General features: G+C 56.3%; 1 protein-coding gene across 2 annotated transcripts in view; it reads right to left on the reverse strand.

Moving 5' to 3' along the window:
* Positions 1-2,029: 2,029 nt before the first annotated feature.
* TRIM67 (tripartite motif containing 67) overlaps positions 2,030-16,923 on the reverse strand; it is a 56,562-nt gene continuing 41,668 nt past the window's right edge. The window contains exons 6-11 of one of the 2 annotated variants that reach the window (XM_045437379.1): positions 16,178-16,323; positions 13,506-13,644; positions 11,865-12,168; positions 9,019-9,181; positions 5,832-7,877; positions 2,030-5,536 (exon numbers count right to left, since the gene is read on the reverse strand). In XM_045437379.1, the coding sequence (XP_045293335.1) occupies positions 7,812-7,877; positions 9,019-9,181; positions 11,865-12,168; positions 13,506-13,644; positions 16,178-16,323 (818 nt within the window). In that variant the 3' untranslated portion in view covers positions 2,030-5,536; positions 5,832-7,811. Of the gene's footprint in view, positions 5,537-5,831; positions 7,878-9,018; positions 9,182-11,864; positions 12,169-13,505; positions 13,645-16,177; positions 16,324-16,923 lie in introns of those variants that run through there. The other variant, XM_045437381.1, reaches the window with a different exon arrangement.

A 16,923-nucleotide genomic window follows, 5' to 3' on the forward strand; every position in this document is an offset into this window, starting at 1 on the left:
TATCAGAGCAGCGACCGGGACAGTTTGGTTCCCCTTCTCTACAGGCCAGGGTCCAAGGCCGCCCCACCCCACCCCCACCTCCACCGGCCTCGCAGCTCAGACAGCTGAACACTTAGCCAGACTCTGGACCAGAACTGCAGACTAGGCCACTCGGGAGAAGCATGCAAGTTCCGAGTTTAAATTACTCACCTTGCTAACCCTAACCCTAACCCTAACCTTTTAATTTACTGAATAAATACTTAAAGAGTGGTCTTGTTACCACTGGGCGTTCCAGGAATCCTCAGATATTTAGGGACTAGGAAAAACCTGTACTTTAAGGGCTAGAGAGCAGGCTTAAGATCACGCTTTTTATTTCCCCATCAATGGAAGTTTCCTCTAGCAAGATAGCAGCAGAGAGAAGCCACCATGAAAACCAGTCATCCAAAGAAAGACGGTTATGACTAAGATTCTGCCAACAGCCACAGAGGGAACAGACGGCTTCCGTGCGGTGGGTACGTGTTTCCTTACTGTCGTCACACTGCCATTTCCCCTTTGCAGGGGTGTCTTTCAGTCCCCGACACGTCTGGTGGCTTAGCCGTTGTTCCACATGATGCCCTGCCTACCGTTATTCCCAGTGACCCACTTAGGGACCTGGAGGTTCCCGTCCCTACAACTCTCGGCCCCGGACACCTGGAGACCCTGCTTCCCAAAGGAAGAAACAACACAGCACATGTCCCGCTGAACCAAAGTTGTCCAGGCAAGAAGAGCCACCACCTGGCAGGGGTGACCTACCCTTGACCATCGAGAGGAGACGAGGCTGCCGTCACCCGGTGGGGCAGGGAAAATTCTGCACCCAGGTGGGACTCAGGCATCTCTTCATAGTCCTTTGACCTGATTTTGATGGTAAGTAGACAAATGCAGCAACCCTGGGTGCGAAGGGCCTGGTGACCTGAGGCTCAGACCCCCAGGGATGAGGGTCCCAACCACGATTAGCAGAGGCACTAGGTGAGAGTGAAGGGAGTCTAGAATGAATAGGAGAGGAGGCTGACCACGAGTGTCCCTTGCAGCTCCAAGACCAGCTCCAGCGTCCCTGGCCTTCCTCGGCTAAGCTTCCCTCACTGGAATTCTGAAGGAGCGTTATAGACCTGTGGCGCGGGGGGTCGATGCCCGGATGTCTCCCTCAGATCCTTTTTCGGGTAGAAGAACTTACTGTTCTGAGCACTGAAGGCACAACCTTCAGCCGTTGGCCCTCTTCAGGGATCACCTCACCTCCTTCCCGGGGTGGCCCACGTCCGTGCTGGATCGAGACGGGAGTATTGAACCCAGTGCCCCTCTCCCAACCCAGAGCGGCAGAGGCCTTTGCTGGGTCTGCGTCCCAACCTGATGTCTCCCTTGGCCGGCCCTGCTTCCTTCGCTCCCAAGGGGGTTGATCCGCAGAGCCCTTGCTCATAAATGCCCTGCTGCCTCATCTTGAAGTCTGCAACCCCCCCTCCCCAGGTAAGCCATTCAGGGATCCAGCAGCTAACTGGGCAGTGAGGCCGGGCCGAAGGGGCTGCTGGGGGAGGCGTGTGAGATGGGTGTTTGTGAGGACCACAGTTTGAGGAAGGCTAAGAGGTTTCAGGTCGGACACACCTGGGCTCAGACGGTGTGGTTGAAGGGGCCGGTCGGTCTCCCTGATGCTCATAGGTTATTAGGAGGTCCCCCCCAAATCTCAGTTTCTTGTAACCCCTGACCAATGTTTTATTCACGAATGTACCTTAACCATGTGCTGTTACCAATGTCTAGCCCTGTCCCCTCTTGCGAGAATGAATTCATAAAGCCCCCCTTGTCTGAGATGCACCTTACTCAGAGCCATGGAACCGCTTCAAGATCTCATGGGCACATGCAGCACAGCCCTATGGCATCTCACAGGCGCAGGCCCTGCGGGGGAGAGACGGGGTGGCCTCCCTTCTGCCTCCCCTGTCCCAGCCGCCCACCGCCACCCAGGGCCCGCGTGGCAAGAGGGGCGCCGTGCTTCTGGGCAGTAATCCAGACTGGGCCCTGCCTTTCAGTTGTTGGCAGTGTCCAAAGAATTTATTTCAAATCTGCTCAAGACTGTGATAAAACTCAGGTTTTCCAGAAGGCAATACACAAAGTTAACCAACCCCCCAAAGACCAGAAAACACAGTGTTTGCAATTCAAAAAATACAAACGCTCGTGGATACCGATACAAAAACTAGAAAAAAGTTGCTTTCCCCCCCTCCCCCCCCTCCCCCCATGTTTCCAGTGGAACACCAACGGGACCAAGAGCTGCCACCGTATATGGACAACTGTGACAGAAAGTGGATGCGATGGTGGGGGGGGGGGGGCGGGGGTAAAGGAAGGCAGGGAAATGCGAGAACTGTGGACAGCCAAAACAAGGACACAGAGCTTGTTACTTTTTAAATTCCTTTGCCAACGTTAAACAAATCACTCATGCTGAATACGACAAAGTCAGTGGGAAAGCAGCACGTCTACATCATGCATTTAACGTCTTCTGCTTGGCTCACTCCGCGCTTCCTCTTGGTGCCGAGGAAGTCAGGCTGGGGACGCCCAGCCACCGGGCGCGGGACGAGCTGGAAAGGTCTGCAGGCCCTCGCCGTGTTCCTGCTTCCACAGCCACTGGAGGCCGCTTTTCCGGATCTGAAGTCTGTGTTTGGAGTCTCCTCAGAGGCTGCCTGAGGGCCTGGCCTGGTGAGTGGCGCCCACCTTGCGGGGGTCTTCCCCAGGACTAGGTTGGGCAGCCTGCGCCCTCCAGACAAGACTCCCCTGTGGGGTCTCGACTCCCAACTCCTGCCTGAAGCCAACGTCGTTCACAAGGAAAGCCGGGAACCACCCCCCACCCCCCTCCCCAACAGGTAGTGCGAGTGGAGTCCCAGGGCCATGCAGACTCCCAGCCCCGGGGTCAGGTGCCTCCCGCCTTACTCTTAGACATTGGTTCTCAAAGCCACTCCCCTGCTGAGATCTTCGGAAACAATGGAGACACAGGATGGGTTGGGGGACACCTCAGATATTAGAACTTAAGGTGACCGAGGAGACAGAGAGGCAGGTCAACCTCTTTCTACGTTTTATGGGGGCTTCTGCACACAGATGCCTTTGGGACTAACAATGACAATGCTGACGTGTGGCCCGCTTACAGCACGTTGCACCAAAGTACCGTTAAAACAGGCCTCGCTGGGAATGGGAACGTCTGGGGTGTTGCTTTGCATGGTCATGTGAAGCCTATTTCAAATGTCAATTTTCCCTCCTCAAGGCCAGGCAGCAGTGTTAATACATACATGCTCCTGGTCACAAGAGGCTGGGATGGAAGACACTGTCTTGTGGTCGGAGAACATTCTGGAAGGTCACCACACAGGCTTGATTCTTTGAAGGGGACCATTAGCCTAGACTCAATAGATGAGAGACTACATTCTTTTCTTTCAAAAGCATTCCCTCGGTGGGGATACCGAGGCACAGAAAGATTTAAGACGTGTGAACCAATGTCAAAGCCAGGTTCAAAGACACGAGTGTCTGAGGGCTGAATGCGGTGCCTGAGCCACACATCCTACCCCACACCTGCTCTTACCTTACGTACAGTCCATTGAAAGCGAAAGCCACCAGGATCCCTTTCTCTTTAAGGAGGAACCTGCCAAGGAAAGTGATCCTTGAAAACAGCTTACTGGCTTACTTGCAAAACAAAAGTAGAGATTTCCCAGAATCGGCAGGGACCCTAAATATCTTCTAATGAGATCTGATTAGATTTTTAAAACCAGATAATAGGCCACAAATCCATTAAGTTCCTGTTGCCTCCAGGCAAAAGCGGCCAAGGAAACATTTGGTAACAAGTTTTGCCTTCTAGGAATGGGGGGTGTCTTCTAGGAGTGTGGGGGGGGGGGCGGGGGGGGGCATCTTCAGTAAATACAAAGTGAGACCTGACAGCTTGGCCTCTGTTGGTGGCTCACCTCCATTTCCCCCTACCTGCCCCGGCTGGCAGAGCACTGCAGGCCTATGGAAGGACAATCCTGGTCTTGGGTGGGAAGGTCCATACATTGTGATACAGGCTTTCCGGGTACCTCTGAAGTGGATACCCCAGCATCAACCCTGCATATCGACGCATGGACACATGACAAACCGCTAGTGGTTCTTAACCCAGGGTGTCCCCTAGGGGACATCTGGCAATGTCTGTAGACGCTTTGGGTCGTCACCCCTCACTTGGGGGGGTGCTCCCGGCATCTAGTGTGGGGAGGCCATGGCCAGCTCACAACAATAAGAGAACCCCCCCACCCCTCACCCCGGGGGGTGCGGAGGTTGAGGAACCCTGGCATCAGCCATGGGCCTTGTGAGAGTGTTTTCCGGCACTCCCGTGCTGAGTCCCCCCCCCCCCCCCACCTCGGAGTGTTACCTACCCTCCCTATCCTCCCCATCTCACCGCGTGTGGGTGGCCACAGGACAACTGTCTGCTCATCTGTGCTGAAACATGCCTTCACAGGGGACCGAGCCTTTCACTTGCAACCAGAATTAAGGCTAAAATGCAAATGTCCCCGGAAGAAGGACACGTAGAACCTGCGTTGTGATCCTTTCCTGAGAATCTGTAGGCAGAGGGCACGGGCACCGCAAGGCTGGGCTTTCCCGGGCACCAAGAGCAGGAAGCACGAACCTGTTCCCAGCGTCCCTGGTGAACTCCGGTTCTGCCCAGGCTCGCTCTGGAAAGCATGACCCTCCTCACTCTCGGTGGGCCACGAGGCGCCCGAGGGCGCTGTCACAACCACAGAGTTCACGGAGGGCTGAAGATTCAGCCCAGAGCTATATATAAAACTGTATACATAGTTTTTATGCCAGTTACTTTGTGGGTCAGGATTACTGATGTCCACTTTGATTAGAATCATTATTTTCCCCGACGGGGCAGAGAGGGCTGTGTGCAATGTTTTAGCTTTTGCTTTGAATTAGGAGCTAGGGTGCTTTGCGGTGAGTCGCTAGTGGACGCTTAAAAGGGATTCATTCTAAAAGGAAAGGCATATGCTTTGAGCAAACTTGCTCACGAGCAGAGCACGAACGGCGGAACTACGTCAAGGAGGCATTATTTACAGTGCATTGGGACCTGACATTTAAGTTACTTTGAATTCTCTTCTCACTGAAACTGCTTGATAGACAAACACCAAGTGATTCCTCAGCCAGCCCAACAAAAGCATCATTTTGATACAATTCTAAGTACAAAAATGCCACCACATTGTAAGGGGACAGGGAATTCGATGGCCAATGAGAAATTCACGACCTGTAGCCTCTGCTCCGAATCCCAGGGGCTTCCTGGGAGGGTGATGTAAGTCAGGCCACAGCCGTTGATGATTTCTTCTTTGTTTGGCCGATCCCTCGAAAACAAGTGTGGCACAGACCTGCCTTCTCTCCTAGGTTCGTTCTTGTCCCTGAAAGGTGTTTTGTGCTGAGGACGGGAGAGGTGGCTTCAGGACAGCCTGATACGGTGCTGCTGGGTTCCTGGAGGAGGAGCAAAGCCGGAAAGGTGCCTGCTGGGGACACTCACGGGGCCTCCTGGAGCTGCTGACCCCTGCAGGGAGGCGGCAAGTTCTGGCGGCTTCCCTCTGAAAAATTACCTTTTTCTTCCTAAAGAGACCCCCCCCCCCCCACCATTGTGGGACTGCTGCTTCTCCCTGTTCCACATTTCCCTCTGACCCCGGTGCTGGCTGTCCCGAGGGTGTCACCAAGTCCAGCTGAGCTCCTTTCCGGAGAGGCAGAGCCAGGGCCGCCTGGGGAGCGCAGCGTCGGGGATTCTGGAAGCTCCCCAGCCTTTCATCCAGCCCCCGCCGCAGGAAGCCACTGCCACCTTCCCCAGCCACACTCACTCCTGGTGTCACTCCCGGCACGCTGGCCAGTCTTTTCCCAAAGCCGATGCATCTGGACCTGCCGGCCATGCTTCATCAGCCCCAGCAAGGCCGTGGCTCCTCTGTGTCCTCCAATCTTCAGGAAGCTTCCCCAGCTTCCAAGCTGAGTCCACCCGGAGCTATGGCTAAGGAGTGAAACGGAGAGGCAGGTGCAGGCAGGAGGACAGGCGGGAGCCTACATCCCCCTCGGGGCTCTGGCGGGGGTCCGGGACAGGAAGACCTCCGGGTGCCTGAGAAACCACGCCGCTGGCGGAGAACCAAGAGGCAAGACCTCAGCTCCACACGCAGGTGGTTGCCAGGACCCGAGCTTGGAGGCCGAAACAGCACCAAGCAGCTCCTGAAGACGCCGGGCAGGTGGCCTAGCCAGCCACGTCTGCCCACACGGCGGGGACAAGGCAGCCTCGAGGTCCGAGGGTGCGCGGGCTCTGAGGTAGGATTGTAGGATCTGCTGCTAGGGGGGCAGGATCTACACAGCGTTGGCCTTGGCCGCTCAGAAAACAAGGGCAGTGTCTACACAAGCAGGTAGAACCGAGTAAACACAGTTGCTGCCAGTTTATGGGCTAAGTTTTATAAAAATCCAATCCAGCAAATGGACAAGGTACTCCTCAACCTCAAAAATAAAATGCTTGATAAAATATATTCTTTTTAAAAAGGAGAAAGGTTCACCACCAGATGGAAATGGAGGTGGCAGGTGACAAAGAGGAAGAGAAGGAGGGGACAGGAAGGTGCTCTGGGGACAGGACCGCAGCGGGCTCCGGGCTCAGACCCCCGAAAGCGAGCTCTGTTTCTGAGAGATGCAAATGACTCTATGGGGACCTCCTGGGCCCATGAGGGCGCCCTGCTAGGGGGCTCGGCCTGGGCCTCTGGCACAGCCAGGCTCACCCCGGGAGTCTGGGGTGTAAGGGACATGCTGATATTGCTATTTCCTGCCTTCATTAGAGGACCTGCCCATCCCAAGGCAGAGGCACCACTGCCATGGGGGGCCATCTCCTACTTTCATGATGACAGTAGGGTGGGTCTGGAAGAAAAGGTAGGCAGACTCTAAGAGGCTTCCCCAAAGCCTGGAAGAGACCAACTCAGACAAGCTTGCAGTTCCAGAAAACAGCTGCCGGCCAGCAGACACGCTTCATGTGGTCACTCCAATTCCATTGTTTTCTTTTGTGTTTAAGGACTAAGAACTGACTGAATGCATTTTAGCAGACGTGTGTGTGTGTGTGTGTGTGTGTGTGTGTGTGTGACAGAGAGAGAGAGAGAGAGAGAGAGAGAGATGATTAATGAAGGACCAAAAGAAACCATTTTAAAGGTTCTCAGTAGTTCAGTGGGAATGGCGAAGGTCAAGATTAATGCCCCTTTCTATCGACCTTGGATTAGGTCTGCAAGGGCATAATGTTGTGGAGACTCCAGGACTAAAAAAGCAAAAAGGAGAACCTTTCCTGGAGGAGATGAGAACCTGCAGCCTCGGGACGGAGAGGTGTCCCAGCAAAGGGTCAATCAACACTTAGGGAGTGGGATTCCGGAAGTGTCTTCCTGCCTCTGCTCTCAGGATGCCAGTCTCAAAGTCGGCCCTCTTCTTGCCCCCCCCACCAGCAAAAAAGACAAGCTTTGAAAACAGATGGCAGGAAACATAATCATAAACCCTGGATGCCTTCTCCCTCCTTTGAGAAAGTTCCTTCTCTGTGAGCATTCGTAATGTCCAGGAGGAATGAGAGAAACACACACGCAGCTTCACCACCGACCAGTGGCCACTTATTAACCAGCTGCCTCAACAAGCGTGGCCTGCAGACCTATTCTCACCCTCCAAAGAAAACACGTCTCTAAGATACTGAGCGGCTGCTGGGCTGCACCCCTCAAGGCGATCGTCCTGCCCTCGCGGGTCCTTCGACCTCAGCGAGGGATGGTGGGGCTTTTCCCAGACGCCGGTGAACAGCTGGGGCCGGGAGGCTAGTTGCCCGATAGCTTTGGCCGCCCCAGGTTTGTTGGTACTTCCAATCCTGTATGCAGGGTGACCTGGAAAAGATGACCCAGTCAGTGAGGATGGGGGAGGCCACTATGAGAATCCTGAGTGCTCAGACAGCCCAGCGGCCGCGTGCGAGGCCCCCTGTTCGCTGGGGTCGCCACAGGCAGCAGCCTGAGGGCCTCTCTGTACTGCGGGGTATGCTGTTTATTGTCGCCCAGTCTCACTAACGTAATGTCCCCGAGTTCATCCTGAGGAGCCGGTCTGGGCCTGGGTTTCCCACCTTGTCCCAGGAGCCCCGGCAAGGCTGATGCTCCATTGCAGCAGGTGAACGGTTCTCATGGTTGTTTATTTGTTTCTGCGTTCTTCCCATGGCCTTCGTTCCTTTCTTACATCTGTTATATTTCAGGCTGCCTCAAAGCCCTTTCGTGAGTGAGTGCAGGTACAAATCAATCAATCAGTGATTGATGTAGGCCTGTCAGTATTCACAGCCAGGACTCCCAGAGGGAGGAGGGCTCTGCTAGAAGCTAAGGGTAGTGCCCCCACATTTCTCTCCCACCCTCGCCCCCTCACTGAGCTCCCATTTTGTCTCTGTCCACTTGGGGCCTCCCGAGCCCTCGCCAGCCCCCCAGGACTGGCTCCAGCCCTGAGATCTAAAAGCACAACATTCCTGCCTGCTTCAGGTGGGAGCCAGAGGGGGCACGGAGGGGTGAGAGGGGGCAGAAGGAGACTCAAAGCCCCCGGGACTGGTCTCTCCCAGCCCCCCTGTGCTTCTCCTCTCTGGGGAAAGCCATACCTGAAAGGCCCCAGCGCATACCTGGCCATCGGCTCAAGCTGGGCAGGGGGCACTGACTTCCTCCTGATGGCTTAACGAATGCCTCCATCGCACCCATCCCAGAAAATGGAACCCCCACCTGCCTCCCCCTCCATTCCCTTTTCCCCCCTCCCTCCCACTGTGGCTCCACAAGCTGGCAGCTTAGCGCCTCCACTTATCTCAAGCGAACAAGTACGAACTGATCATGCCACAGAGGACCGTCCCCGGGGAATGCCCAAGGGGAGCTGGTAGGTGGCTCTCTGCCTGGGCGGGCAGCAGTCAGCTTCTTTATAGCCCACATCGTCCAAGTGCACTTCGGAGGCCCTAGCACCCCGAGAGGAACAGCCAGAGGGGCTCCCGCCCGGAAGGGTAAGTGGTACCTGCACGTTGCGGTTGAGGCTGAGGGCTGGCATGAACACCCCATCCACATGGCTGAAGGCTGTGGGGCCCTGCTGCTGCCCATTGATGAAGAAGGTCAGCGTGTGCTTATTTAGGTCCAGGAGCACGCCGACAGTGGCCCCCTTGCACACACCGCCTTCCGTCCTGGGAAGAGAAGCCCCAGGAAGCCCCATCACCACCACATCTAGCCTGGGATGTAGGTGGTGGTTCAGAAGATGCTAGGAATATCCTCACTTAAAACACACAGCCCTCATGGAGGTGCAGGGAGCTGTTCTTCTGGGCTGTGAGACTTGCCTTGAAACGCACTCTCCAGTTAAGGGCCACACAGGAAGACCTTACCCTTCGTGTAAGTTTCCTTACCCCGGAGGGATCGGCTCGTTCAGTCCCTGGTTTCCTGGCAGTCCCTGAGACCTGGGCACCCAGGGAGTTAGGGTGTGGATGAGCGGGTCCCACCTGAACACCCGGAGCTTGGAGCCTGGGTAGGGAAGGCTCCTTTGCCCTCCAAGGGAAAGAACTAGCTTGGCACCCTTTATAGTTTTAACCAGCGAGAACGTTGAGATCCACAAAGAGGCAGAGAGCCAGCCCTTCGGGAGATCTCGAGGCCCACTCGACTTCAGCTGCTCTCCGAAACATCCCAGGGACTCTTGAACAGCCATGCGTGGCAGGGGACAGATGCTGAATCTGGAATCAAGTCCCCTGTCCCGAGTTGCCATCCCATGAGCGCCAGCGGTGGAGCCTTGAGACTAAATTGTGGAGCTCTTGATAAATGTCTGTGATCCCACATTCGGCAGTGGTGGGAATTCATATCGGCCCGTGAGAAGCATCTCTTTAGATGCTCTCCCCAGGCTCCCTGGCTGATCCGCTTCCTATCCGTGGAAGAAGAGGGTCCATCAGACTCCCTTCCCTTAGCTGAGGGCTGAGGGCTGAGGGCTGAGGTCTCATCCTCCACCCCAGCTGCTCGGCTCTGATGAGAAAACCATTTTTAGCCTTTCCTGATGGGGCAGGTGCTGATTAGCTGGGGGCTGATGGCCTGGCAGAGAGCACAGGAAAGCCGTGAGGAAAACTCGGTGCGCTGACGGGAAAGGCACTTCCCAGGAGGTCAAATTTCCCCAAGGCGGGAGGCGTGGGGTGGGGGTGGGGAGCGGTGTCAGGACCCCAGGACAGGATCCTGCATGTGGGAAAAGGGAGCTACGACCGGGCTCCTGGTGCTATTCAGACACTGACCACCGGGTGGCGGTAGAGACCGGCGTGAGCCGCAAACACGTGATTCCCACCCAAGCGCTGGCTGCCCCAGGTTCATGGGCTCCCCACCGCGGCCCCCTACCCCGGCTCCCTTGCCGCCCGCCCCCCCCCCCCCCCCCGGAACCGGAGGACTCTTGAGCCGAGTCCTGACAGCGCCGCTAAGTAGCCCTGTGACTTGGGACGCTTGTTTCACCTAAGCCCTTGGTCTAATGGGTAAAATGCCAATCACAATAGTACTTTTCGGAGGACTAAAGGAGATCATGGAAGTCAGGTGTTTCCTACAGCCTCAGGCACCAAGTAAGCTCAATAACGCTCCGTTATTACCCCCATCAGCGGTGTATCTGGGCACCATTTGGTTTAAGCAGGTAGAGATGGAGCTAGTAGGTCTGGACTCCACTCTTCTGTGGTTTGGGAACAGCGGCCGGGGGTAGATCCAGTGCCGGGTCAGCCCGCAGCAACTGGCAGCCTGCAACACCCAGTCAGCCTTCAGGGCCCAGGCAGAGGGGACAGAGGGACGAGGCGCTACCCTCCCGCAGGCCTCCAGAGCTAGAGGTCACTGCCAGAGAAAGGGCAGGTGGGAGAGGTGCAGTCTGCTTCCCTGGGGACCCTCAGGCAAGTCCCTGCCCCAGATCAGGACTTCTGGGGCCAGAACACTGAGAGCCTCCAGGCTCACTGACATGGCCTAGAGCTGGGCCCCGTGAGGTTGGCTCCTCCTGGGGAGATGGCCCTGAGCAGGCCAGGAAGGAGATCGCGCGGGGAGAGGGCAGCTCCAGGTGACTACCATTCTTTATTTCTGGGCTCCTTGGCCAGTGCTGGCCTTAAAAGGTTTTCCATCCCCCACCCCCACCCTGGACACACAGGCCGGGTGTGAACACGGAATCCCTGGGTGAGGAGAAAGTAAGCACTGAGCTATGATGGGGGGGTGGGGGGCCCACTGCCTTCTCTGAGGAGAGAGATCAAGTTGCCCACAAGTCCCTGAAGGAGCCCAGGTATCAGGGACATCTTCCCAGGGCGACCCCAAAGGGCCCATCTTCCTGTGTCCGCCCTGGTAACACCACTCCCAGGGCCGGCCTCAGAGTAAGGCAGCCCTGGCAGGGCCCTTGACAGAGTCCCCAGCAGTGAGCACCCCAACAGTGCCTGCCACGCCCAGGCCTGCCCTTTTGGGGGCACTGTCTTGGGTCAAAGCCCACACAAGGCTGGGCAGTGGGGGAGGTCACTGCCAGGGCAATGGCACCTGCTACGTCTGTAGAGACATGGTCACAGCCGCGAGGACACCGGCTGTGCCCCTGGCTGACAGTGTCTAAAGGGAAACGGAGCAGAAGTGGGAAGGGAGTGGCAGCCGAGGAACCTGGCAGAGCCTGGTCGTGTGGCTGGCCGGGTGACCTGTAAAGCCACATGCCCTGGGGCCACTCTAGTCTCTGTTGCATGCTGTCCCTTGGGCACACACTCACTTCTCCCTGGAAATGGGACCCCAAGTGGCTGAAAGGCCTCCCCCACATTCCTGATGCCTAGCAGAAGGGATGCTGTCCCCCACAGGAGCCTCATTCCCCAACTGCCCCCCACCCCCCCGCCACTGGCAACGCACCTGTTGGTGTGGGAGTTGCAGTGCATGAACCAGCTGCGGTTGTTGTCCACGTACATGGCCCAGGCCTTGTCGTCCTTGCCCAGCATCATGTCCTTGACCACGCTGGCCCTGGCCACCCCAAAGGCGGGGTCTGGGTGGTTGTCGTACCGGTCCACATGCAGCTCCCAGTAGTGCACGCCCTTGGAGAACGCGGCTGTGCCCAGCACCACCCGGTCGTCATAGCTGCTGCAGGTGGCCGTCTGGTTGTCATTGGATAAGATGATGTCCCGGTGCCCAGAGTTGGGGTCAAAGGTGAACCAGGCCACTGGAAAGGAAGGAAGCAGAGTCAGGGATGGGACTCGCTAGCAGTCTCCGACCTGGGCTCGGAGACAGACTCACTCACCCACATCTACCAGCAAGTTGGCATCCAGCATCACACACGCTCTTCCCTGTGTGATTCCCAGGCACACACAGGGACACACGTGCACACACGCGAACACACACACACACGCTCCCCGATCTCTGTTCATCCAAGCTCTCGGTCCCACGAACCCAGCCTTGCCAAGGAACGCAGACATTCGAGCCCTGGAGCCCCAAATCTAAATGCATTCTACGGAGTCTTGGTTTCCGACACCCTTCCGTTACGTTTCCTACGCCGTTGTAAGTTAAAGAGGAAGGAGGTAATCCCTGCCCCGCTTTGTGGGTGTGGGATCCGAGACACGGAGCGGTGAAGTGATATAACCAAAGTCCCCACGCTCCATCCTCCTGTTTCACAGTCCTCCTTCTGTTCTCCGATATCCTCAGGCTGCGGGAAGTGAGGTCCTGACTCTAGAATCGTGACCACAGTGCTCAGGGCAAGAACTACTGTTCTGCAGGGCAGAGGGCACCTAAGGGCAGAAAGCTGGTGATCTTCAGAAAAGCGTCCCCAGCCGTGCCCTTGACAACAGCATCTGCCCCTGCCCTCTCTCCCCTGCGTCCTGGGGAGACAAGCCAGGCGTGTCACATCTTCCTCAGGGTGACCGCAGGATGTGCTGGGATACACGATGACGATAAACAGGATTGACACCATCCTGGGATGCCCGGGTTAGCAGGGCAGGCTCTTGTTGGGACATGTTCTTTATTTACATCATCTCTTCCTGCTAAGGACACAGATGACCAACATCCCACTGATGCTGATGTGCTCCTCTTGCCTGAAACCTGAAAGGACGCAGCTGGGTATGTGAGCCATCAGATCTGGGCTCTCGTGCCAGGTGTTCGAGGGATAGTTTCCCACTGGGGGGGAAGGTCAAACCCAGGGACTAAGTGGTCTTTTCTCCAGGTCTGTTCTATGCGGTCTCAGTCCCTGGGTCTCCCTGAGCCTCTCACATCCTTGTCTCCTTTCCCACGCCAGCAAATGGGGTGAAGAAATGGCTTTTTTTTTTTTTTTTTTTTTTTTGTGGCTCATGAGTAGGGAGAAGTAGGCAAGGGGCCGTGGTGAGAAGGGCAGGGACAGGGCTGGGAGGAGACGCATACATTTCGCTGCTGCCGAATTTCCTCCATCCCTTCACTCCCCTGCCCTGCGCAGCTGATAGTCTCCCCCCACCCCTCACCCCCTGCCATCCTCCTTTAGAAGCTCATCCGCCCGTGCCTGAATCTGGCCTCCCCCAGCACCCCAGTGCTCACCGTCAGATGTCTGCAGGACTACAGTTTTACTATAAGGCCCGACGCCGGAGGAGTTGAAAGCCTTGACCCTGGCATTGTAGGTACTGTTGAAGTGAAGACCATCGATGGTGCACAGGGTCTCCTTGCCCACATACACTTCCTAAAAGACGGCCAAGACTGCTCAGGAGGTGCCTCCGTTATTTGGAAAGTTTCTCTTAGCAACATGTTGACATTCAAAGTGCTAGCGCCTCAGCAGAGTTCTTGAGCAAGGGACATTTGGAGGACTGGAGGCAGGGTCATAGACCGTGTCCAAGTTGGGCACAAACTCTACTCCTGGCTGGCCAGCCCCTCTGCCCGTGAGAATGTGAGGTGTGACGGGGTCTTAGGGAGGCGGGGAGGGATGGCAGGTGTGTAGCCAGCTAGGCAGCTGCCCGAGAATGTCCTACCTCTGCTGAGGCCAGCCGATCAGATAGGACCCTGGATCCCAGGGACACCCACTCCTCCAGGAGGGGTGGAGGTGCAGAAACCCCCACCTCCTTCTTGGTTGTCGGTGGGAATTTAAGCTAGAGAACATGAGCTAAAGCAGCTAAATAAACAAAATAAGCAATACTTTTAAAAGAAGGGTCATCACAGGGGCGCCCGCGTGGCTCCGTCGGTTAAGCATCCGACTTCGGCTCAGGTCATGATTTCACAGGTTGTGGGTTCGAGCCCCACGTTGGAGCCTGCGCTGACAGTGAGGCGCCTGCTTGGATTCTCTCTCCCTCTCTCTCTGCCCCTCCCCGACCTGGGCTTTCTCTCTCTCTCTCTCAAAATAAATTAAAAAAAAAAAAAAAAAGAAGAAGGGTCATCACCCATGATGGGAAAAAGTGGACAGAGGAAGGGCGTGACCAAGCACAGGTGGGTTCAGGTGGGTTTGGGCCGGGATCGCTTCTGGATCGAGAGGGGCATTCCGCCCCCCTCCCCAACTTCCGCCACCCCTGAGGTTGCCATCTTCCCCTCGTTGGCCCCCCTGCCCCCTGAACGGCTTTGCTCATGGCCTCCTGAGAGGTGAGACATTTCTGCAGGGGACCCCAAAGATCCATTAGTAGGGATTGACTTTGTTCCCCACCCACTTCAAACTTACCTTTGTCCTATTAACTCCCTCAAATGCACAGCCCTGCACCCCGTCCTGTGTCACCATTTCTACTTGGTCTCAAACATCTTTCCTCTCTCGTTGTCTAGGGGGTTCACTCTTCATTTGTTATGCCAAGTCATTAATAATAACAGCTGGGTGCGAGGCATTGTGTAGGGCATTTTAATCCTCACACAACCCTTGGATGTTGTTATTGGTTTGTTGTTGTTGTTGTTGTATTTCATACAGAAGGAGACTCGGAGAAGGTTGGAAACCTGCCCAAGATCCAGATGAACCCATTTGGAAGCCAGGGTTCAAATCCAGGCCTGCCTACACTGAAAGCCGACACTCTTCCCACTTTAACAGGTGGTTCCTCATAAATTCTAGCCCTTGTATCCAGCTTTTGCTGGTGGCTATGTCTCGGAGGGAAGGGGCCATCAGTATGTGAGCCCTGTGGCTGCTTCTTTTAACATCCGGAAACAGTCTTCCCTTCCCGTTTCAGAAACAGGGGCTCTTTTCCTGGTTTCCAGTCCAGGAGTTCTTTCCAACCCTAGCTTCTCTGCGCAGCCACAACGACTGAGGTTCTGCACCCAGTGAATGATCTGCCATTCCTCAACTCCTCTGTCCCCTAAATTGCCCATATATTCACACGGGACCCAATAATTCCCAAGGGAAGGCTGCTATTATTTCCCCAACGCTTACGTTCTTGTAGGGTAGGTCTCAAACAGAAAATGTAATGACCTATGCATAAATCCCTTTGAAAGAAACGAAAGGAATATTGATCTTCAGCAAGATTTGTTCAATGGCGCGGCCCCCCAGGAGAAGGGATGTCGGAACTGTCGTGGTTGCAGTGCTTTGTTCCGGAACATCTTTATGCAGTCTCCTCGGGAATGGACAAGGAGGAGCTCTAAGAAGACCCTGGTCAACAAAGCAACTTGACAGTGACCTGAACTTTGCTGTGTGAAAACCCAGGGAAGAGTTCTGTAGGGGGCCTGGCTTTGGGGGGTCTCTACCGGATGGGGGAGTAGAACACCATTTTCTGGCTCACTAAGAGCCTCTCTTGTCCCCATGACATTTCATCCCTGGAAACACGAAGGTAGAAGTTCATGTCAACCCAACGGCCATTTACCAAGTGGCTGTCCTCACCCACAGAGCACCTCGCCAGGTAGAACAGTCAGTGACCCAGGCGGGGCAAGGAGGGATAGAGCGTTGAGGGAGTGGCGGGGGAGAGCCTGTGTGAGCGGGGATATCTGGGAAGGTGCTGAGGAATAGCCGGGACTGCACTGGTGGGGTGAAGCAGGAGGTAGATCAGGGCAGGGGATCCCTTTTCCGAGCTCTTCCTCTGCCTCAGACCTGTGTCAGTCTCCGCAGAAAGGCCATCCTAAACTTTCTCTGTGGCTGTCACCTCTGCCTGCCCCAGCTGCCCAGACCTAGCCCCCCGGCAGAGAAGCCCCATTTCCCAAGGTTCCAGACCCACCAGCCCTCTGTGTTTGGGCCAACGCCCTCTAGGGGCAGCAATGGAGCTGAGGGCAGCCCAGGGGCCTCTGCGTTAGGACCCCCCAGTCCAGCATCAGGGCCTCACCCGGAACTGGCCCCCGTCGCCGTCATCCAGCTCCAGGATGTAGCCGTCCACGGGGCTGTGGGTGAAGGGCGGCATCCTCCAGGCCAGTGTGACACTATTGTTGTGGGTGCAACACTTCTCCAGCTGCAGCAGGGGGCCGGGCGGCACTGTGACAGGAACAGGAACTGCGGGTTCAGCTCACGGACCCCGGCAGCATGCCAGACACCTGTGCGGACTCTCCTCCCCCATCGCAGCCCCCCCCCCCCCCCCCCGGCCCCCAGGAGGAACGGTGGCGCCACCCTGCGGTCCCTCCCAGCCTCTCGCAGGCACACCTCAGCCCCGGGATCTCAGTCTCAAGGCTGGCAGAGGGAAGGTGGGGGCAGCGTGATCTCAGGTGACCGTGCACTTCCAGCCTGTCCTGGAATCTGGGGTGGGAGGTGGGAGAGGTATGGCCTGTGCCTCCACGACTCTGCATCTGGAGCCCCAAGGAGGAGCCCCACCTACCCACTGAGAACCCCTAGTTTTGAGTCTCAGACCCACAAGGAGCCCGTGAGGGTTGCCAACAGAGCCGGGTTCCAAGTGCCTCGGAGCCACTGCGGGGCCAGCATGCAGCTGACACTAGGCTGGGAAGGTGCTGGTGGGGTGAATTCAAGGATGCATTTAAACCTTTGGCTGGAAGCACGTTAGAGGCCCAGGGAACCAGAGCCGGGAAGGAGAGGCAATCAGAGTATCCAGTGGTCAACCCTCGGAATCAGGGATTTGAATCA

This window comes from Leopardus geoffroyi, chromosome D2 (genome assembly GCF_018350155.1).
Source record: "Leopardus geoffroyi isolate Oge1 chromosome D2, O.geoffroyi_Oge1_pat1.0, whole genome shotgun sequence".
NCBI lineage: Eukaryota > Metazoa > Chordata > Mammalia > Carnivora > Felidae > Leopardus > Leopardus geoffroyi.